Genomic DNA, 23,485 nt, shown 5'->3' on the forward strand with positions numbered 1-23,485 from the left:
ATGTCGTCTAAAATGTCACCAAAAACGTCATAGTTTAATAGGTCGTCCAAAATGTGACTAAAACGTCATAGTTTAGTAGGTCGTCCAAAATGTGACTAAAACGTCATAGTTTAGTATGTCGTCTAAAATGTGACCAAAAATGTCATAGTTTAGTGTGTTGTCCAAAATGTGACCAAAAATGTCATAGTTTAATAGGTCGTCCAAAATGTGACTAAAACGTCATAGTTTAGTATGTCGTCCAAAATGTGACCAAAAATGTCATAGTTTAATAGGTCGTCCAAAATGTGACTAAAACGTCATAGTTTAGTATGTCGTCCAAAATGTGACCAAAAATGTCATAGTTTAGTGTGTCGTCCAAAATGTGACCAAAAATGTCATAGTTTAATAGGTCGTCCAAAATGTGACTAAAACGTCATAGTTTAGTAGGTCGTCCAAAATGTGACTAAAACGTCATAGTTTAGTATGTCGTCCAAAATGTCACCAAAAACGTAATAATTTAGTATGTTGTCCAAAATGTGTAAAAACATCATAGTTTTGTATGTTATCCAAAATTTGAACAAAAATGTCATAGTTTAGTATGTCGTCCAAAATGTGACCAAAAACGTAATAATTTAGTGTGTCGTCCAAAATGTGACTAAAACGTCATAGTTTAGTATGTCGTCCAAAATGTGACCAAAAATGTCATAGTTTAGTATGTCGTCCACAATGTGACTAAAACGTCATAGTTTAGTGTGTCGTCCAAAATGTGACCAAAAATGTCATAGTTTAATAGGTCGTCCAAAATGTGACTAAAACGTCATAGTTTAGTATATCGTCCAAAATGTGACTAAAACGTCATAGTTTAGTATGTCGTCCAAAATGTGACCAAAAATGTCATAGTTTAGTATGTCGTCCACAATGTGACTAAAACGTCATAGTTTAGTGTGTCGTCCAAAATGTGACCAAAAATGTCATAGTTTAATAGGTCGTCCAAAATGTGACTAAAACGTCATAGTTTAGTATATCGTCCAAAATGTGACCAAAAATGTCATAGTTTAGTATGTCGTCTAAAATGTCACCAAAAACGTCATAGTTTAATAGGTCGTCCAAAATGTGACTAAAACGTCATAGTTTAGTATGTCGTCCAAAATGTCACCAAAAACGTAATAATTTAGTATGTTGTCCAAAATGTGTAAAAAACATCATAGTTTTGTATGTCGTCCAAAATGTGACTAAAACGTCATAGTTTAGTGTGTCGTCCAAAATTTGATCAAAAACGTCATAGTTTTGTATGTCGTCCAGAATGTCATAAAAAAGTCAGTTGAATCTATGATGTGTTTTTGTGATAAAATGAGAGTTTCAGGACAGGAACACATTTCAGTGCATTTAGAAGAACGACAGTAAACTCAGCCTTGATTTTTTATTTTCTTAGAACAAAACAACTCTCCATCTGCATATCAGACACGGAGACTCAGAACTGAATAGGCAGCAATTAAAATAACACAACAAAGGAAAGTGATATATAATAAAAGTTTCAAAAGACAACTTTTACAAAACCATGTTGTCCACTGCCACTGAACCACCTGAGCATAAAACCAGTTCTTTCTCGTATGCTGTCAGGTTACTGTAGAAGCATAATACAAAAAGTAAAAAGGACAACTTTAAGATTGATGACACACAGGAACTGATACTCTAGAAACCACATCTGGGGCATAAATATCAAAACTTTAAATGCCTGGTAGCATCTATCACGTCTGCTTAATATACCGAATCGGAGGAGTTATCTCTTTAGGCATCACTTATGAAAGATTCAGAGGTTTTGAAAATCAATCTACCCCAGGTGTGATACAAGCAGTCATGGTCTAAATACACGTGAACATGGGAATGGTGGACCGATCATCATCATCTTCATCTGGCTACAACGGGACGCTCAGTTGGCGTGCTGAACGGTGGAGAAGCACAGCTTGAGGGTGTAGGGGTAGGGACCGGCTGGAAGGAACACAAACGACAAACATCAAAAATGAACACGTTGCAGCTGCAATATAAAGTGGATTAGTATGCTGTGATATCAGTGATTGACTTAATTCTAGTCATCTTTTGTGTAGATAAAGGAAAGTTCTCATCTAACTTGAGCTCTTTGCATCATGATGTATGAAGTCCCGCAAGAGTCACAGTTAAAGTGTTGGATTTCCGCTCCCTCACATTATTTTGTATGTTCCTTGTGATCCATGTGAATAGTTTTTTTGGTCCGGTTAAAACTCTCTGCCTGCTGTTTCTGTTTAACTGCTTTTTTTGGGTTCAATCTGCTGCTTTGGATAAGTCCAAGTGTTAGGTTTTTTTTCCCCCAAATATAAAATTGGTTCAATTTATCTTCATGTATTTTGTGTTATTTTCATCAGGCTATCATTGTTACAGTGTGTAGAGTTAAGGTTGTGCACTTCATTGGAGCAGTTTACTAGAATCTGTCAGATATTAGCCATATTCATGCTTTGCTGCTTAACCTTTTAACTGCTATATGTCGGATGTTAAAAAAGCCACTAAACTTAGCGTTAACTGTAGAAACCAGCATTTTTGATTTGATTTGATTTTTTTTTTAATTTTCCTCAATAGACACGGGGGGGGGGGGGGGGGGGGGGAATGATAAACACAAAAAAAGGTTTAACGTTCATTATAAATGCTCAGTCAGAATTATAGGTCAAAAGACCCGATGACCTGCAGAGTCAGTAACTTCCTTTAAATCACTTCTGCAAACACACTTTTATGTGAAGTTTACTTTTAGCTTTCACTAGTTTCTGTGTTTTATTCTGCATTTATGTCCTGTTTATTTTAGATGTTGTGTTTTATTCTAATTTTAGCTGCATGCTTCTTTGGTGTGATGTCTTCTCTCCAATGTTTTTGAATTTATAACTTTAACCCTCAGTCTTATTCTTTAATTTCTAAACTGCCTAGTTCCGTTGATACGGGTGCTAATGTAGCTAATTATTCATTTATTATCATTTGTCGTTCTGTGACGAGTTTCAATCTATTTCTGCGTCTGTCTGTATCCTGATGCCTGAATGACCTCTGTATATGTGAGATGTGAGGCTGGTCCTTACCTGCGTTTTTCATCTGGTAGTGGTTCATCAGTGCCAGAGCCTCCATGGCGTCGTTGATGGACTCCCACTCCAGCAGACCTGAAGCGCTGCGATCGCTGGGAGCTGCACCGCCTGGTTGGAACAGACACACAACCGGAGGTCCTCAACACATTCCTACAGTCGTTCTGGGTTAAGAACTGATCATTTTTAGAAAAATGCCAGTCAAGTTCAAGATACACCAACATCTAGAGAACCACCCTTTATGTCCAGTTACTTACTTTTTCCTGTGAACATCTTGACGTTAACGGGGCTCTTGACACCGATCTCCTCACAGATCTGGAAAGACAACTTCTATTAGGGACTGACAACGTTGTATTCTATCACTGGCAGCTTTCTGTTGTAATGCAGTAAAGTAGAATCCAGGAGAAAGCCTATTTCTGCATCTGTTCTCGTTGTTCTTCTTACAGACCTGAGAGAAAACCTCCGGCGTGACGTCCGGCTGGGCGTTGAAGAAGTGCAGCACGTTGCTCGGGTGCTGGATGCGGTTCTTCGCTGCCTGCTCTGGGGAGGTGAACCGGTTGTTCCTGGAGCCGTGGAAGTCCTTGAAGCTGCTCGTTCCGTCGTCCAGCTCGTAGCACTGACCGGGAACGATGGCCTGCTGCTTGGAGACGCTGAGGAGCGGGACGGTCGACACGTTTCAAATTAAAGTTCTGTGGAATAATCTGTTAGAACAGCTTTGCCCTTTATCTGTTGTCTAAAATATACGATCTAGATTTCTGTAAAAATAAACTGATCACATAAACAGTGATTTTCATGACATGTGAAGCAGAGAAAATGTTTAAAACTGTATGAGAGCATCACTCAGACCCCTGGAACTAAACATCAAATCTGGATCTTCACACCAACTTAGTTTGAAAGACAAGAGTTCTCTGAACATTTACAAGTGATGTGGCTGTTAGAAAACTCAACATTTACAGCTGTATTCTCATGCTTTCTTGGAAGCAGTCAACAAATGAGGCTTCACAGGCACCACAAAAATTAAACTGTTGGATTTTGTTCTGTTCTTTGCTGGTTCCAATTGGAAAGAGAGAGAAAAAAAAGACAAATTCAAAAATACAGAGGTGAACAAAAATATTGATAGCAGCAGTTCTTTATGCTAACACTTTACTAAAATACTGTGCAGCTGAGAAGTCGTATGAAATGATGTTTGTTGTGTCAGAACTTAAAGAAAGAAAGAAAGAAAAAAAGAGTGCTTCATGGCCAATGATGCACATTAACTCTCTTTGTAAAAACTCAGAAACTGGGAGAACTTTTGAAGATTTGGTTGTTTCCATCAATTCTTGGAAATGTTTAGAAAAATGTATTCTGGAGAAACGGCCAGTGTAGCGTTTATTGGATTCTATGGCTTTATATTTACATCTTGCTGATGGTTCTTGCTATATGATCCAACATGCAGCATTGTTATGTGACGTATGCTGCGCTGCTTAGATTAAATATTACACATGTAGTTTCTACGTAGGGAATGAAACAATAAGGTTCGATGTAAACAGGAAGATATGAGATGTACAGATAAGTTACTGTTCAAAAGTCTGGGCTCACTTAGAAATATTCTAATTTCTACTGATGTCAAGAGAAGTGACACCAACAGAGCAGCAGTTTGTGCAAGAAATGCAGCATCAGTTCTGAGGATTCGCTCTGATTTTCAGGTGTAAACTACTGTTCCAAAGTTTGTGGTCACGTAGAATTATCCTAATCTTTGAAAGAACAACATTTTTTTCCAATGAAGATAACATTAAATGAATGATAAATCCAGTCTAGACAATGTTAATGCGGTAAATGACTGTTCTAGCTGGAAATGTTTAATGGAATATCTCCATAGGGGTACAGAGGAACATTTCCAGCAACCATCACTCCTGTGTTCTAATGCTACATTGTGTTAGCTAATGGTGCTGAAAGGCTCATTGATGATTAGAAAACCCTTGTGCAGTTATGTTAGCACATGGAAAATATGGAATTGTCTGGATGAACCCAAACTTTTGAACAGTGGTGTATGTATGTAGTTAAACCTCATTCTACTCATTTTCAGCCATTATTTGACTGTTCTTGTGTATTTGTTTTCTTTGTCTTTATGATACCGTGGCATGTCTGAAATAAATCAAATAAATAGTACACATGTAGCTATCCGTGCTTAGGTGTCAAATATGCTCTGAATAAAAGTCTGAAACCCAGAGTCTTGGAATGTAGAACGTGTAGGAAGCCTGAACTCACCACACGTTCAGTTTCTGTCCAAACAGGAAGTTGTTGTTGAGGTGAGTGATGGCGCGGTCCACGGCGTAACAGTCTCCCATCTCCACCATGGCCGCCCCGGGCTTACTCTTCATGAACTTCACCTGTAGAAAGAAGACAGAGGACAGGCTTGACCAGTTTTCTCCCATCAGACGCCACCCTGCTGTCGAGACGCCGATGCACAGATTATCTGTCTGCTGACGGATGGACACACTTTGCTGCTTTCCGAGGTGTAAAACTACGAGTCGAAGCTTTCAGTCGCACAAAAAAATGAGCTCATTTTAAAAAGCCGTCAGTCAGGAGGAGCTTTCAGTGGATAATCCTGTTTTTGTCTCGGTGTGACATTTTCTTTGCAGCTTCAGTGTTTAGTTCACAACTTCAGCGGAGAAAACTGAATATTTACGAGGCAACTATTGGTAGAGGAATGAAAACCACGGATCAAAGCAAAACCAGGAGATTTAGAGGGAAAGATTTAACCGTCTGAAACCACTTTCATTCAGACTGCAGGTCAGATGGTGTATCCATTCCCCCAGTGCTGGTTTGTGCATATTCAACATGAATCTCGGAACTGTTTGCAAGCACTGGTTTCTGGTCGCACCGGTCAGAACGGAACCTCATTATCATAGATCTGCTATATATCTATTAACAATCTCCACTTACTTTAGCATTAGCTGTAAAGCAAAAACACAAAAAATGTTCTTTAATTCAAAACAAAATAGGCGTCAAGCGGTTAAGAGCAGCTTCTAGCAGAATCTGAATATAGTACAAATTATGGTTTCAATCACCTATAACGACAGATCGCAGTGTTTTAACCAGTTTACAATCAGCTTTCATATCCACAGATGGAGCCTACCGTTTGGACAGTCGCCCACAACATGATTTTATGAAACCATTCGGCTACTTTAAGTTGTTCTACTGGCTGGGAAAGGCAGCATTTAGCAACTCGGTCACACTAGATGCCACTAAATGTGACGCACTGGTCCTTTAACCCTTGTTTCGTCCTGAAGGTCAAAGTTGACCTGTTTTAAAGTTTGAAAATGTGGGGGGGAAAAAAAAAAAAAAAATTTCACAGTGAAACTTCTGATCTCCACATTTTCAACATTTTTGGGAAATCTTTGAACATTATTTGGTGCAAAAAAAAAAAAAAAAAAACACGTTAAAAATGTTTCTTAACATTAAAAAAAAAAAAAATCAACCAAAATCCAGCAAAATTTGTTGGATTTTGGTTGATTTTTATGTGAATGTTCTTAAAGACAATATTAGAAGTTTGACTGATATATGGAATCACTTTAGAGATTTTTAGGATTTTTTGGGGAAGATTTTTACTCATTTTTTGAAAATATTTAGTTTTCTTGCCCAAATTTGGGGGGGATTTAAAAAAAATAAAAAATTAAACTTTCAAGGAATTATTGTAGTTTTCTTCCTGAATGTTTTGCAAATTTTCAGAAATTTGGGGATTTTTTTTCAGACAAGGAAACAATAAGTCCAGTTGCTTTTCACTGAAGCTCCTACGATTACCTTGACCTGGATAATCTACAGACATGATTCTCTTCCTGGTTCAGAGACCTACAACTAACTTATACTCCTTCCTGTCCATTTTCTGCAGAATGACAACTAAAACAGACTTTTCATGTACTGGATCATGTGAGTGTTTTTGGAGTCGCTGCAGTAAGACAGACCTTCCCCTGCCAGACACTCACCCGCTCCACATTCCCATAGAGACAGAAGATGTTGAAGACGCGGTCGGCGTTCATCTTCAGGGGCTCCAGCCCGTACACCATGACGACCGGAGAGTCGGCGTGGGCACCGTACTCGCCGGGAGGAGGGGGAGGAGGTCCGTAGCCGGGTCCGTAGCTCCGTCCTCCGCGGCCTCTCATCGGTGGACCCATACGCCGACTCTCGTAGGGCGGGGATCCGTAGCTCTCATCGTAGCCATGGTAACCACCTCCTGAAGAAAGAGAAGGCGGCAAGTGAGACGACCAAAGAGATAACTCAAGAGGAAGCGGTTTTCTACAATAAAGCGTCGGCCCTTTGGGTCGTTAACAACAGATAGATATGATGACAGCATCACTGTGTGGAGGATCCATTTATACCTTCAGATCACTTTTCTAACCTAAATACACCACGTTTAATAATCCACACCGTCTGGTTCCATTTTTAGAAAGAAAACAGATGAGATTATTCCGTATCTTGTGTAACATTTCATTTTCATGTACAACATCATCAGTGTAATGCTCTACAGCCATGGCCATAAGTTTGGACACAGCATGACTTCCTATGTCTGTTTTGATGTCTATTACAGAACATAACTAATATTTTTTGACAGCACCAGTTTAATTAGTCAACAAATCAACAAGGGATATAATATTATCAATAAATTCCAACAATTGGAACAACTTTGTTCCCAAAACATAATATTAGAAGAAAATAACAAAAAAATGCAGTACTTTCACAACAGAATTTGGTAAGAATAACAAAATGACACCAAACTCTTTTGATGTTTTTTTAAATATGAAACTTAATATAGTTCTCAGGAGTTGTGTACTGTATTGTAAGTGACAATTTTGTGGTATTTTCTAAGATTCACAAGCGTCATGGTACTTGTGTCCAAACTTATGGCCATGGCTGTATGCTTCATTTTCTTGTGGAGCATTTCATTATCATATTTTATTGTGAAGGGAAAACAACTCTTTAAACCCTTTCTAAGGTCATAATGACCTTAAGACAGGCAGACGCAGGAGGTTAGATATTATCTATTCTGACGTGACAAAGCAGACGACTTGTCTCCACATCTAATCTAAATCTGACCTTCTCCCGTCTCCAACATTTACCCAAAGATCAGAGATAATCCTCAGAACTGCTGCTTGCATGAACTGCTGCTCTGTTGATGTCACTTCTCCTGATATCAGTAAACTTTACTCACAACTGAAGTCATCAGAGTCTCAACTGTGTCCGCCTAGTCATCCTCGCTCGACCTCACTGAACTTCCACAACAGGTATTACTTTTTAACTGAGCAGCTTTTTTTTTTCTCGTCGAGTACCGGCAGAACTACTTTTGACTGCCTTAGTTTACTTGTGTTACACAGGAGGTCCTTGGTTTAGAACATCCTTGACCTACGGCGTTTAGTGGATTCGTCGCCATCTCCCATCAATTTATTTAGAAAGTCTTGTTTCATCATTACAACCTGCGGCGTTGTGACGATAAAACTAATTTTGTGCGAAAGCTAGCTGGTGAGTGAAGCAGCCAAATAAATCGTCATGTGTCGCTATAAGAGGAAGACGGCTTTGTTTACGTTCGCCGGTTGTACACCACATTGGATTGCGCTACATTTGTTTTCTTTCATTTGTGTTGCTTTTTGGAAACTTTTTGCCCTTCATTATGGCTCCCAAGCACAAGTCAGACTCAGTCAGAGCTTCAAAGAAAACGAACGCCATCTCCATGGTGCAGTGTTTTTATGTCCTAGATTACAATTGTACCACTGTGTTAGCATAGGTGAGCGCGAGTTTCGATTTATGCTGAGAATCGCATTACGTTGCGCCGCAGGAACGCAATTCCAACACAAATCGAGGACCCATGTATCGTACTTATATCTTACTGCTTTTCTATTTATTAGGGCTGGCCCGAATAGTGGTTTCTGGTCTCTGGATATTCGGGCCCTATTAAAGACGAATATCCGAATATTCGTTCCGTTCCATAACGTCCAGGAGGGGGGTGGGGGGTGGTGATGTGGCAGAGACGGCCCGAATATTCGGATCCATTTGTCTGGTCTCCCGGATGCAAATTTTGCACACTGCCTTCATTTTGTCTTCAGTTAAACTGAAGAATTCCCAAACAGTGGAGGTCTTCAGCATCTTGTCTTGTGTTTATGCAACAAAGTGAAGCGTGACGTCAGAGTCTGCAGCAACCCGGACATTAGGGTGGTGGTAAGAAACACGAATGGATGAGCCGAAGGCGAAGGGAAGAGACGAGCTCCGAATATTCATATTTTTGTCTGGGGGGAGGAGGGGGTGATCACATAGACATATGTGTATATGTTTATGTGATCACAGGACGAGATGAGCCGATATGAGCCGATGTGGGCCGAAGGTGAAGGGAAGACGGTAACGCCGCATATTCATTCCGCCCGGTAACATCCGACCAGCGGGGGTGGGCGGGCCGAATATTCAGATACCAAAATTAATATCCGGATACCGCCGTAGCAAACGAATATTCGGGTCCAGCCCTACTATTTATGCAAGTATGTTTCTATCTGACTAATTATTATTATAACTTCCTTCATCTCATCCTACACTTTGAATAAAAGTGTGTTTTCGTGTTCTCCAGGTCTTACCGTACTCTGGAGGATGGTCGCCCAGCAGAGCAGGCTGTCTCTGGCGCTTGTTGGGGTTGGCGTTCACATCCTCTACAGGAACAGGAAGACAAAAAGGAGGAAAGAAAAGGTAGAGAAAGAAAGAGCGACGGATAAATACGACAAGAAAAGACTGGAAACAAGACTGGCTGCAATCTTTACATGACAATGGGATGCCTGAGCATTTAATATGTATGACAAACTGACATTTTGGCTCCAGAATCTGCCTCAGATTGCACACCAAGAAGTCTACGGTAACGTGATAAAAGCACTTCACCCAAACTGGCTTTTCAGAGAGAGATGCATGCATTTCAGGACTGATCCATCTGGCATGTGAGAGCCACACCGGCACAGACATATACAACCCTCCCCCCACATTACACTCCACAGCAGTCAGTCCAAATGGCTGAACAGTCTCTCTAGAAATTAGTAGAAGGGAATGGGGAGGGAGGCATGGGAATGTCCAGATGGTAAGACTGATATTAGGCTCTAAGGAAATGGCCCTAAAATACAAGCCTCTTTCATCCAGAAACATCCACAACGGTAAACCTTTAGCTTATACAGTGGAACAGGGGGAAGATGGCAAACATGGGGCGGATGCTGATGATCAAGGAAGTGGACAGGGCAAGAAAATCAAACAGAGTCACTGGATAGGTCTTACACATGGCTAAATTTAAAGATAAAGTTTGTACGCTCACACACACCTGCACTGCTCCCATTGCCATCTGCATCACCATCTGTACAGGTACACAATAATCATACACAATCAGAAGGGAAGCCAGGTTAATCAAAAGTTACATTTTTACTGGGCAAATGAAGTGAAATAACCCCAGATAAATGTCAGGAGAGTGCAGTAAAGCCGCTCAGGCTGAGGCGTTCTGTCCTCATTTGGGACGAGGTTCATAATAAATGCAGGTAGATATTAACTGGGATGGTTTGGCGCCTCTGCAGGTGACCAGCCACACAATTTGGACACCAGCAGCCACTGTGGCCGTTGGATGAAAAGCTCTCCTGGCTTTCCAGGTGTGTAATTTACAGAGTTGGTCATGGGGTCGAGCACAGATCAGGTCACACCCTTAACTCCAGATTAAAAACTTATCTCCCAAAAGAAACTAGCACAAGTCCAGAGAACCACACACAGATGAGAGCACTGATGGCTGTGAACTGCCAACAGAGGAGGCGACAGGACATAGCGAACAAACAGACATTAGAAAACAGGCTTGGACAGAACCACAACCATCAGCCTCCTCCAGAAAGAGAGATTAAGCCTGTATGAGGGGGAGAAACATGGAGTCATGTCTGTCTTGTGTGGCGATGTTGGTTGCTGGGCGTTGGGGTCGTGTGGTGCTGTGCGGTTATGTTCCCAGAGGAGGGTCTCGATTTACTTACTGCATGTTTACAAACAGTGGGAGGAAGACATTTGCTGCAGCAGTTCCACCACTCTCCACTCAATTCATTTCAGCCCATACATATCCATTTCCTCTTTTGGGGAAACAACTCTCCAGCTCAGGATCGACTCCTTGTTTTATCAAGCTGAAACGCCCTTTGGTGGGTCGGTTGGTTGGCTGTTTCCGTCCTGATTGTTCCATTTTGGAATAGTCCGCTTAGCGCCCACTGGGAGGCCTTGAGGCTGCCATAGAGCACATTTCAGTTGGGGAGCTGGCTCCTCTTAGCCGCAAATTGCCAAACCTGCATCACATGGAAGGCGTTACACAGGTTCTAGAGACTTTGAAATGCTTAGAAAAAAAAGCTACACTCAAAAAAAGGGAAAGCTAAACAGGGATGCATGTGGTGAGAGAATCAGAGGGAGGAGAAGATGAGGAGAAAGAGCAAGAGAGAAAATCTGAACTCCATGAGGGGGAAACACATAAACCAAAAAAAAATGGGCCTGACTGGGCTCTGAGTGTGCTGGGTGGTGTTGTCAGCAGTGTCTCGTCTTCATCAGTTGTCTTGTGTTGACTCCAGTGTGAGTGGCGTCTATTGGATCAGTCGGTACGGCGGCAGCGAGTGTCGCAGGGTGTGTTGCTCGAATGTTTTTGTTTTCGTGTCGGGGGGGAAAAAAGCGTACAGGAAGGGCCGAGACTTTGGTCAGTATCAGTGTGGCTCGTCTGCTGTAGTGAGGGATGTCTGTCTCTACCTTCTGTTTGGGTGGTGCAGTGTCTCCTCTGGTGTCAGTCTCCGTCTGGTGCAGACAGTGGGGCTTTGTAGATGCAAGCTTTGGCCTGCTTCAGTGTGTCTCAAAGTGGGTGAGGGAGGAGGACGGAGAGGGGAGGGACCAAGTGTAGCTCAGTGCCCAAAACTCCCCTCGCTCTACAAGTGTCTTCATTGGCTCTTGTGCACGAACGCAGAGATGAGGAATGTATCAGTCCTACATCGTCGTGTTGGATGGGAGGTGTCTTGCGGTTTGTCCCTTTGTGTCTCAGGGACGCTCTGTGTGACGGTGGCTGCCGAGTGGTGATGTTGTCAGCATGTGTCTGCCTCTCCCTCTCTGCACAACATTCCCGTGCATGTCTTTTGGAGGTCACAGATCGCAGAGTGCCTTTCTGACTGATGCTGGTCCATGCCTCTGTCCCCACTTCTTGGCCAAATGCGCGCAAAATGAGTTACGGTGTTCAAAGTGGCACTCTGAACTTCAGCAGGCTTTTCTGTCAGTGTTAGTAAAATTTAAACGGCAGAAGTTAGACGACAGTGGAAAAGACCAGGATCAGTCTCCTCGGCAAAGAACATTGTTGAAATACATGTTGCCTGTTAAAAAAATAAAAGTGACAGTGCTAATAGATTCCAAAAAACTCTGCAGAGCATACGTGTTGTGAGGATGGCAGGAAAAGCAGAGGCAAACACAAAGACGACATGGACCCGAGTGTGTGTCTAAACGAGATTTTAACCATCAAACTGTTGCAGCTTCACTGTAGTACCCGATTGCGCCACCAGGTGGAGCTTCTTACTGCTAATGCATGAGCGCCAAACATGAGGACGACTTTGTAAAGAGTAAAAAATTACAGAGAAGACACCAACTGCAATTTGTAAAACTATAAATTTAAAATAATTTCTAGACCATGACAAGTTGTTTTGGTCAGAAAGTAAAATACTAGACTGCTCATTGTTCTTTTGCATCTCATTTTTTAAATTTTTTTTCGTCTTTTTCAAAGTAAAACACTGTATCGTTCAGTTCCAGATGACTAAATGTTGTGTTCCTTTGTAGACACTCTGATCTGGAAGTCGTAATGTGGAAATGATAAACTGAGGCTGAATGTTGCTGAAATTGAATTCATTTTTCTTAACAAATTTCAAGTTGTTCATACTGCTTTGTAAAAATATAATTCCTAACTGTGAACATTTTCTGAAAAAAGGGAAACATTTGAGTTGTGGTTATTTCTGGGTCATTATGCTGTCATTTTACTGGTCCGGCCCGTCACAGATCAGACTGGGCTGGATCTGATCAGCCCTTGAACTAAATGACTCTGACACCCCTGTGATAATTAAACAGCTGCTGTCCCACTGCCAACTGAGCTTTACAGCGTCAAGTTGAAGTAAAATGTCTGGCGGTTGTCCGGTTTAACCAGGATGTTCAAGCACAGACATCAAAATATGCACTGCAATACTTTAAATTCATGCCAGTTTATCGCCTCCTACATTACGAGAAAAAACAAAGACAACCTTGCATCTCTCAAATTGTGTTGCCATTTTATTACATAAGGACGTCAAGAATTATTTATTTTTTTATTAAAAGTAGTTTTAAGAACACAAGACTAGTAACTCTATGGTCTGATTTATGTTGCGTCTCAGTTTCTTGTCTCACTTTACTTGTGAAAATGATAATATAGTATTTTGAACAATAAATCTGTCACTGCAGAAACAGTCTGATGGCAGATTAAACTTTTTAAACATCTTTGGTTGTTGAATAGTTCACAGTCAAGACTAAGAAGACGTACAACAATAACTGCCTCAAGGAATTTGACGGCTTGTTTTTATGTTTGGCAACAAAAATCCAAATAAAAGAGACACAAATGCAGCCTGTGTTGAGTAAAACGGTGTCTTCCCCTCGCTCCTGTGAACTAACCAAACCAGCTACAGTAGCTAAAGGCGCTCAAACAGGATCTACAGACTCATGAAACAGGAGCTCCGGCACGTGAACGGCATGCATGAAGTGAAGCAGAAATCCGAAACACAAACAGTGCAAATGTAAACCAGAACAACTCCACGGGGAACAGGATTGCTAGCCCCGAGATATAGATGAGCATAGACAGCTTAGATGGTTTACTGCTTAATAATAACACACTTTGAATACCACGGTTTGTCATCTTTATGTCTGCCGGTGCGTTACTGCCAGTCCCTCCACACAGCAGAGTTTCATTTATGACGTCCTGCCCGTTGATTTTAACAGACCCAGATCAGATCAGTAACTCTTCAGTCATAATACCACTCAGTTCACTTCCAAAATGCTCATTAGAAAGCAGAAAGAACAGTAAATTTATCCATTTAGCAGCATTATCAGTGAAGAGTGTTTCCTCCACCCCCTAAGCAGTGGTAAAGTTGCTGAACGGTGTTGGGAGCATGTGTGGCGATCAGCAGGTGTTCGGGAACGTGTCTGAGGTTTTACCTGGGCCGCCCAGGTTGGGGTTCGTGTAGTCCCAGGTGTCTTGGTCGTTCTTGAACACATTCAGGCGAGTGGGCTGAAGAAAAAAAAAAACCAAACAAACACTTGAATGTACAAACCAGACTTTAAACCTGTTCGTATGTTAATTTCAGTAGTGCAGATGCAGCTGAACCAACAGCAGATGTCTAACAGTGTTTTTACTGAATCCTCTTAACCCCAGGTGACTCCTGCACCTTCATGGAACCGGCACAATCATGGCTACAAGTAGACGGAACTAAAAAATGAGTCGTAAACTTTTAACGCCAATAATCATGAAGAATACAAATAAAAGCTGAACTTGAGTATTTTAAAGCAGCGGTCCCCAACCACCGGGCAGTACAGAAATAACAAAAAAGTATTTTTAAAAATTTTAGTTCCTGTGAAGTCTATACAGTGTTTTATTTTGAAAAAAAAATTAAAAAAAAAGAAATCACTAGATCGTCTTCCCGTCACTTCCGTCTGCTCTTGGTCCCCGCACTTGATAGTAGGGCTGGCCCGAATAATGGTTTCTGGCCTCCAGATATTCGGGCCCTATTAAAGACGAATACCCGAATAATCGTTCAGAATATTCGGATACCAAAATAAATATCTGGATACCGCCATAGCGAACGAATATTAGGATATTTGGGTCCAGCCCTACTTGACTGTGTCAGTTTTCACGCCTGGCCGTTAAAAACATCTCTGGAGAGTTTCTTTAAAAAGAAGGAGAAGCTGAGACAGAAATAATCAAGAAGTAAATACATATTTAGCGATAAAAAGTAATTTTATTCATTTAGGACGCTTTTTAACCCTTTAAGCTTCGGTCAATTCCAGCCGTTTTCAGTACAAAAAAATCGCTAATATTCTATTTTTAAATAAAAAAAATTACGAAAAATACGGGGAATATTGGACGCGCATCGGGAGGTGCATTTCCTTGAAAATGACCGATTCGGGGATTTTATACCGACGTCAGGACATGTTTTGGACAAAATAGTTTACTGGCTTGTGTCATCTGATGTAAAAGGTTGGATTATGGCCGTTTTTTGTGGAATATTTTTTTTGTGTGTAATAATGAACCCGGAAATGTGAGTCGCGCTGTGTGCTTTGAAGCCGTGTATAGAGAACGGATGGATGAATATTTGTTTTTGTCGGACAAATGTGTTTTTCTCACCCACTGTGGTAATCGCATCTGAAAGTGGTTTATACCGGCGGATTCATGAGAATCTAAGCTTTCCATCGGCGTATAATGTTTGTATAATCGCGTTTGCACCCGTCGGACATTCTTGAAATTCCTATGCAAATTAGTAGGTGTACCGCCGGCGGTACACTGAAGCTTAAGGGGTTAAAATAAAAAAACAAAACAGTTGTTTTGTGCGTGATGACCAGTCAGCAGAAAATTGTCCTGCTTTCTGTGGTGCAACAAAGGTTGGAGACTTCTGTGATAAAGGTCAGACACACTTACAAACACAAAAACTCGTTTTCCTACTCTACCCTGCTCATCATCTGTTAAAAGATGTTTCACCACGAGGAATGTATCTTCCAACAACTTGCTCCTCTGTTCACCGTTTCAGACCCATGCTGCATTGATTTCACAGCTCCAATGGGTTTTATTTTCCTCACAATCTGTATAATTTGTTTCCATACTTGTCCATTTGCTCTGTGTAGACACCGCCTGCATTTTAGCCGAATAATCCCTGAAATACTGACTGTTATCATTATTATTATTATTATAGGATCTGAATTGTTGAATAACACGTAAAAAAGGTGATGAAATATCAACATTTTTAGCTGATATTCAGTTAATTTTCCTGAGAGAAACAAACCACACACAATAATGCCAAAGAACATCAATTCTTTCCGTTCTCACAGATTGTGGCTCTGATAAATGCAGTCATTTTGGTGATTTCTTCCAAAGAAATCTAAGAAATTTCTTGTCTTTGTCAGATTTTGGGGTTGAGAGGGTTTAATTAACATGTTTAATACTTTTTACTCCATTAAAAATAAGTCAAACTAGCACTTTGTTGCACACAGACTTTTCATTTTGGAATCTGTTCAAATGAAAATAAAGTATTTGTAAATAAAATGATTATATCTTCTATCTCTATCACTATATTGTGCTGGTAGATGCCGACTACACCCACTTAATATAAACTGAGTCATGCTTTGCAGCAGTACCTTTGCGTACTCGATCTTCAGGGTGCAGCAGCCGGAGTAGATGTCGGCTCCGTTGAGTGAAGCTTTGGCTCGCTGGGCGCTTTGCACGGAGTCAAATGTGACGACAGGGTTAAGGACAGGACGTAAAAGTAGCAGATGATCTCTGCAGCAGCCGTGAAAGACTGAAAACATCTCTATCTTCTCTCAGTGGAGCAGAGTGATAACAACCACCTGCAGGAACGTGACGGACTATCAGCAGCCGATCTCCAGCTAGCTCTGACTTGCAGGGTTTATGTCGTCTGCACACTTTAAAACGACGTCTAACAGACCGGGTGAATTCCACACAGGCAGCTTCAGCGATGCACAGATGGCAGCTTTACGCGCTTCTTTGTCACGGTCGTCGGCCGGTTACAGCCAACAATCGGATCGCAAACCCCGTGTCAGACAGCGAGCACACAAAAGGATATTCAACCATGGCCTGGACGCCGTTCTTCCTGAAGATGACGATTCTCTGAACAGGCCCGCAGTTGTTACAGATGGTGTAGAGGACGTCCTGGGAAAGGTAAAAACGAAACACAGGAAGCAAACGTTAAAGCAAAGTGAGCACAGGTGGTACAGGAGGTTGCTGAAACGTTATCTGGTACAAAAATCAGAACATTTGATTCTCGGTGCACGTCACCGTTAGACAAGTGCTTTTTTGCCATCAATATTTTTTTCTCTCTTGTTTTCCATCATAAGCTGAAGAACTTTTAGAACAAAGCGAGAGCGATGAATGCGTGATCTTAGACTTTGTGTCACCATCTTCTGACATCATACAGATTAAAGGGTCTATATGGAAAATAACTGGCAGATTTTTCCTAAATTTAAACGACGCTGCAGCCCTTTAATGGACCACATGATGGAGCAGAGATGAGGATTCTCTGAACAGGCCCACAGCTGTGACAGATGGTTAGAGGACGTCCTGGGAAAGTCAAAAACCAGCACGGAAAGCAAATGTTAAACCAAAGCAAGAGCAACAACAATCGTACAGTGGGTGCAGGAAGTTGTTGGAACGTTATCTGATTCTAAAATCAGAACATTTGTTTCTTGATGCACGTCACCGTTACAGACAAAACAAGAGGAAAAAAATATTGATAACAAAAAAAAAACTTATGTCATAAGCTGAAGAACTTTTAGAATAAAGCAAAAGTTAAGAACACACGATTTTGTGTGACCATCTATATATAGATTAAATATCCATACAGAAAACAACTGGCAGATGTTTTTAATGTACAGCACTACATGATAGAACAGGCCGACATTTGTTAGAGATAATTTAGAGGACATCCTGGGAGAGTAAAAACTATAGCCAAGCAACACAACAAGCAAAAGTTGAATCAAATCGAGTGCAAAGGAGCTCAGTTAAAAATGTAAACAACGGCAGAGGTATGAAGATTATTTCCATGTTATCTGATTCTAACATCAGGACATTTGTGTCCTCGTGCACATCACTGCTCTGGATGATAATTTCTTATAGAGAATTTTGTTTCACACAATTTATTTTACATTTTACAAACTAAAAGGTAAGATCGATGAAGTTATGATACTCGACTTTGCAATGAACATTTTCCACCATCTTTTGACATTTTGTAAACTAAATGATTAATCTAGAAAATTACTGGCAGATTTTTTCAAACTGCATTTAACATTCAGCCCTTTAATGGACCACATAAGGGAGTAAAGCAGCAGAAGATTCTCTGAACAGGACCACAGCTGTTACAGATCCTGAGAAAGGTAAAACTAGATCTAAGCAACACGCATCTCACGGCTCAACGGAGCTCAGCTGAAAATGCAAACAACTGGCAGAGGTATGAGGATTATTTCCACGTCATCTGATTCTAACATCAGGACATTTGTGTCCTCGTGCACGTCACTGTTCTGGATGATAATTTCCCCATTTGTTTTACATATGAACTGAACATTATGTGAGGGGCTTACAAGCAGAGTGCTCTAACCCATGAAAAATCTGAGTTTTATACATTTTCTGGTCTAGATTTTAGCTCCAAAGTGGTCTAACCCACAACCCAAATATATAAAACTACAGAAAGTGGAGCAGACCACTCTGCTTTCAAACGCTTATTATCCAAAATGCTTCAAAAATGATTCAAAATGACTTGAAAATGATCCAGAACTATAGAAAAGTTTTCAGAAATGATCTAAAACTCTAAAAACTTGTTTAGAACAACATGAAAATGGTGTAAAATGTACAGAAAATGATTCAAAATCATTCAGAATTTCTTTCAAATTATTAAATATGATCCAGTGTGACTGAAAAGCTGCAGAATGTCACTAAATTTATCCAAGATGCTTTAAGAAATCATCCAAAATGACTCAAAATTTGTGCAAAAATGACCTGAAAATGACCCAAAACTGCAGAATCTTTTGGGTCAGATCACTCTGCTTCCAAACCCTTCATTCAAACTAATAAAGCAAGCTCTATGAAGTCGCAGAAGAGTGCAGTAAGAAACCAAAACATCTGATTTTAGCATCAAGCGCAGCCGACACTACAGACTTAAAAGCATCACAGTAAACTGAATATTTCATGCAGTCACCGTGGTGATGGGGTAGATGGGGTTCATGATGGTGAGCAGCAGAACGTTGTTGACACTTCTGGAGTCGTCGGAGTCTCCCGGCCTGGAGATCTTCTGGCTGGTGGAGTAGTTGATGAAGGCCGGGTGACCAGCGATGTACACTTGGTTGTCTGCAGCGTAAGTCACGGCCGTGGACGACCCGTTCATGTCTTCGTACTCCACCAGAGCCTGGCGCTTCTTGGGCATCACCACCACGTAGCTGAAAGCACAGATTTACAGGCTGTCAAACACTGAGTGCAGGATGTTAAAACTTCCATCTGCACACTAAAACTAAGCTGCTTTTCTTCACCTGATGGCTCCGAATTCTTGCAACGCCTCCACCAGGTCGGCCTCGGTGACGCCGTCCACCAGACCCCGTACATGCACCACCACAGACGGAAGGGTTTTGTGTGGATCCTCGTATCCCTGTGGGCAGGAAGTTTAAAGTTACCATACAAGTTCAGCTACTTGTCTGACCTGCTGGCGACATGTCATCAATCGTCAGCCGTCTCCTGAATTTACTGGCAAATGGGAAAACATATCTAACAATTTGAAAATCATTTTTATTGTGTTTTAGCATCTGAGCATCATGTCTGATCATTCCTGCAAAGTTTAAAACATCTAGCAGAGATTACACACAAACCAAACACCGACTGATGGTGCTCGCTGTCCTATTCTTCATTTTCTTGCATTTCTAGCCTCTGTTGGGATTAAAGAGGTCGTGTTACTTGTCGGACCTGCTGGCGACAGGTCATCCATCTTCACCTGTCTCTTGAATTTACTTGCAAATGGGAAACCATATGTAACAAAGCTTGTAGTGAACTGCCGTGTATGATACTGCAGAAACACTGGATGGTCGATGCACATTAGAAAATATAGATTTCATTGCATTTTTAGCATCTGAGCAGCAAGTTACATGTGTGACCTGTTGGCATCATGTTATCTGATCTTTCTTGCAAATTTTAAAACACATCTAGAAGGGACTGCACAAAAACAAACACTGACTCTTGGCTTCTTGTTGTCCTATTTTGCTTTTTCTTATATTTCTACCATCTGAGCTGGGATTAAAGAGGTCCAATTGCTTGTCTTCAGCTGTCTCCTGAATTTATTTGAGAATGGGAAAACGTATTAAACAAGGCCATGCATGACACTATGGAAACACTGAGTGGATGGCAGATGCACATTAGAATATCGTTTCTATTGTATTTTTAGCATCTGAGCAGCAAGTTACACGTCTCACCTTATTGTTCTTGCAAATTCTATAACTCATCTGGGAAGGATTACACAAAAACCAAACACTGACTCTTGACTTTTTGCTGTTCTATTCTGCTTTTTCTTATATGCTTCAGACTATTTGATCTGTAATTGGCGCTAAATAAATAAAATTTAATTGAATATTCCCTCCCTCTGAGCTGGGTTAAATACGTCATATTACTTGTCCAACCTGCTGGCGACATGTCATCAATCTTCATCTGCCTTCTGGCATTTTTTCTTTTTTGCAAATTAGAGAAACACAATTTACCAAGGTCTGAAGCCAACCTGCGAGTGTAGAAACACCGACCAGAGAACACACACTGTATTACTGTGTGTTTTCAGGGTGCATATATCATCTGAGCAACCAAAAACGTTTAAAAAGTTCCTTTAACCTGCTGGAAACATGTCATTCGACTTCAGCTGCCTGATATTTTATTCCTCATATTGTAAAACTAAAATATGTTACATTGTGGAAACACCAACTGTTGATCAATAAGCACCCTAACATAAGAGTTAATAAAATAACGGAAGGTACTGATGTAAAAGACCCCATGCTTAAGCAAAAATGTTGTAATTAATAAATATTTCCAGTGTTGATTATCTGTTGGATATATTCTTGATTAGTTGAGACTGTTTGGTTTGTAAGTCATCAGAAAATGGTGAAAAAAATAAGTCATAAAAGTTGAAAAGTTAAAAAGACAACAGGTAATATTCACATTTAAGAAACTGGAATTAGAGAATTTAGAGTTTATTTCTGGCATATCTGTTAAAAACACCCTGAAACATCACTCAAACAGATTATCAATAAAGTTGGTGACTTATTTAATAGTTGAGAACTGATGAATCTTTGCAGCTCTACTTAGAGACTAAATATTCTCAAACATTTATGACAGATAACCGTTTATCACTTGGATTATGTTCATTTTGTTGTATATTATTATAGGATAACATTTTTTGTACACCGACAAATCAGCAAAACATGTCAGCAAGGTAAAACATCCTTTCTTTACTGATTCATCGGTGTAGAAAAAATAACGTTATCCGAACAGTCTATCAGTTGTTGTGTCCTTGCCTTTGCTAATTAACGGGTTTCTGGGAGCAGCATGGAAATGGGGTTTCAATATTGAATTTAATAAACTTTTCCTCCAATCTGGCAGAACAAACTGACGCATGACCACAATTTGACTGTCAGGCAGCTAATCTGATGCTAGCTGCTGCTAACGCTGCCCCTGATTACAGTGAGTCGCTAGCAGTTAGCACTAGCACACAGCTAACGAACAAAGCCGGACTCCGGTGAGGCCCAGCCGGGAAACCGCCCTCCGACGAGCCCATTCAGAGAGCACAGCCCCGGCAGGTGTAGCTTCACAGAGCGCGGAGCTGTGCTGGTTTACCTCACATCTAAAAACAGCTTTAAAAACGAGGCTTTACGTGGAGCTACTCTTTCTCCAAATTGATTGAGTAACCGGCGACGCGTCGTGACACATTTTTTTCTCCAGCGTTCATTCTGAATGAATCAATATGTACCCAGAAAAGCAGCTACTCGGAGCTCAAAGTGCTCGTTATGCAAGTTGCAGTGACCTCCGGTGTGTCTCGGACAGCGCCGACTCACCGTGGCCATTCCGTCGGTTTTCTGTCGTTTCGTTGCCCGGCCGTCTTCGCTGTAGTAACGGCTCGTTGCAGTAGCCATGTTGTCCCGATTAAAAAGGATGGCGGTTGTGACGAGCAACTGAAATGGACGGAAAAGTCAAGAAAAACGAGCCGCGGCTGACCACGCCCATTTTGTCGACAAGACGCGCTGTGATTAACTCCGGCAGCTGTCAATCTAGTTGTGACTGGATGGCCAACCAATAGGAGGGCAACAAGCATAAGCCTATGGAGGGAGCTGTCGATCGAGGCATCAGGATGAGATTAATTAATGGTTAAACTAAAATAAAACAAAATGAAAAGAAAACAAGAAATTCAATTAAATAAAATGAAATAAAATAATAAAACAAAATTAAACAAAATAAAAAGAATAAAATGCAATAAAATAAATAAAGTGAAAAAATGAAATGAAATAAAACAAAATTAACTAGGACAAAATTTAAAAATAAAACGAAATGCAATAAAATAAAACAAAATTAATTAAAAATTAAATAAAAGAAATGAAACAAAATAAAAATAAGACGAAATAAAATGAAAAAATTAAATTAAATAAAACAAAATAAAATGAAATAATGAAATGAAATAAAGTAAAACAAAATGAAATAAAATTAAACTAAATTAAATGAAACAATTAAAAATAAAATGCAATAAAATAAAACTAAATGAAACTAAATAAAATGAAATAAAACAAAATAAAACACAATACAATAAAATGAACTAAAGTAAATTAAAATGAAATAAAATAAAAACGTACATTAAAGCTGCAAGCAGCATTGGACGGGTCCTCGCATCGTTGCTGGTCGGTGAATCCACACATGTACACCAAGTGGCGCTGAGACCGAGAGTGTATTTCGGAATGTGGATATCATCAGGACTGGACTCTGATCACACGTAAAATTTCAGGCAGATTGAAGCACGTATGGGGCAATTACACAGCATTAGTTGTCCATCCACCAGGTGGCGCTATCACTCTGACTGTATATTGGTCTATTGATGTTATCAGGACCGAACTCTGATCATACATGTAAAATTTCAGTCAGATTGGAGCATGTATAGGTCACTCATACACTACTTACTGTCTGGCCACAAGGTGGCGCTATGACTGTGACTGTATATCATCATATGGATGTGATCAGGGCAGGACTCTGGTCATAGATGTAAAGTGTGAGGCAGATTGGAGCATGTTCAGGACAGTTACACAGCATTTCCTGTTTCCTGGCGAATTGTCAAAATCCAGGAGTCGCCATTTCCACGTCCTCAGACTTTTGCGGAGCATTTTGATAAAACTTCCTGTTGCCAATAGGTGGCGCTATGAGCATTTCTACATTTATGAGTGTGGACGTGTTCAGACCCTGACTGGTGTCCATCATGTGAAATTTGGTCCGGATTGGACTATTTGGAGCTGAGATGTAAATAATTCAATTTTCATGCTGCGCCTCCACAGACACGCCCTTTGATGACGAGTGCCAAGACCTTGGAAAAACTTCATCCATTCATCCTCTATACACCGCTTTATCCTCA

At 40.6% G+C, this 23,485-nt stretch overlaps 1 protein-coding gene and 1 long non-coding RNA gene across 4 annotated transcripts in view; one reads left to right on the plus strand and one right to left on the minus strand.

Annotated features, from left to right (window-relative positions):
• LOC127536665 (uncharacterized) overlaps positions 1 to 5,283 on the plus strand; it is a 34,470-nt gene extending 29,187 nt beyond the window's left edge. For both annotated transcript variants that reach the window (XR_007945746.1, XR_007945747.1), the window contains one exon: positions 196 to 5,283. This is a non-coding gene — a long non-coding RNA (uncharacterized LOC127536665). The remainder of the gene's footprint in view (positions 1 to 195) is intronic.
• LOC110963637 (heterogeneous nuclear ribonucleoprotein L-like) lies at positions 1,381 to 22,073 on the minus strand. 2 transcript variants are annotated; one of them, XM_051957573.1, is made up of 14 exons: positions 21,930 to 22,073; positions 19,377 to 19,492; positions 19,049 to 19,286; positions 16,923 to 17,010; positions 16,479 to 16,573; positions 14,289 to 14,361; positions 10,393 to 10,425; positions 9,671 to 9,742; positions 7,040 to 7,287; positions 5,322 to 5,443; positions 3,523 to 3,724; positions 3,332 to 3,389; positions 3,075 to 3,185; positions 1,381 to 1,968 (listed from the first exon to the last, which is right to left on the minus strand). In XM_051957573.1, the coding sequence occupies exons 1-14, from the start codon at positions 22,005 to 22,007 to the stop codon at positions 1,910 to 1,912; spliced, it is 1,593 nt and encodes a 530-aa protein (XP_051813533.1). In that variant the 5' UTR covers positions 22,008 to 22,073; the 3' UTR covers positions 1,381 to 1,909. The 2 variants fall into 2 exon arrangements, with proteins under 2 accessions (XP_051813533.1, XP_051813534.1); XM_051957574.1 differs by lacking the exon at positions 10,393 to 10,425.
• Between the last annotated feature and the right edge of the window lie 1,412 nt (positions 22,074 to 23,485).

Source organism: Acanthochromis polyacanthus, chromosome 13 (genome assembly GCF_021347895.1).
Source record: "Acanthochromis polyacanthus isolate Apoly-LR-REF ecotype Palm Island chromosome 13, KAUST_Apoly_ChrSc, whole genome shotgun sequence".
Taxonomy (NCBI): domain Eukaryota; kingdom Metazoa; phylum Chordata; class Actinopteri; family Pomacentridae; genus Acanthochromis; species Acanthochromis polyacanthus.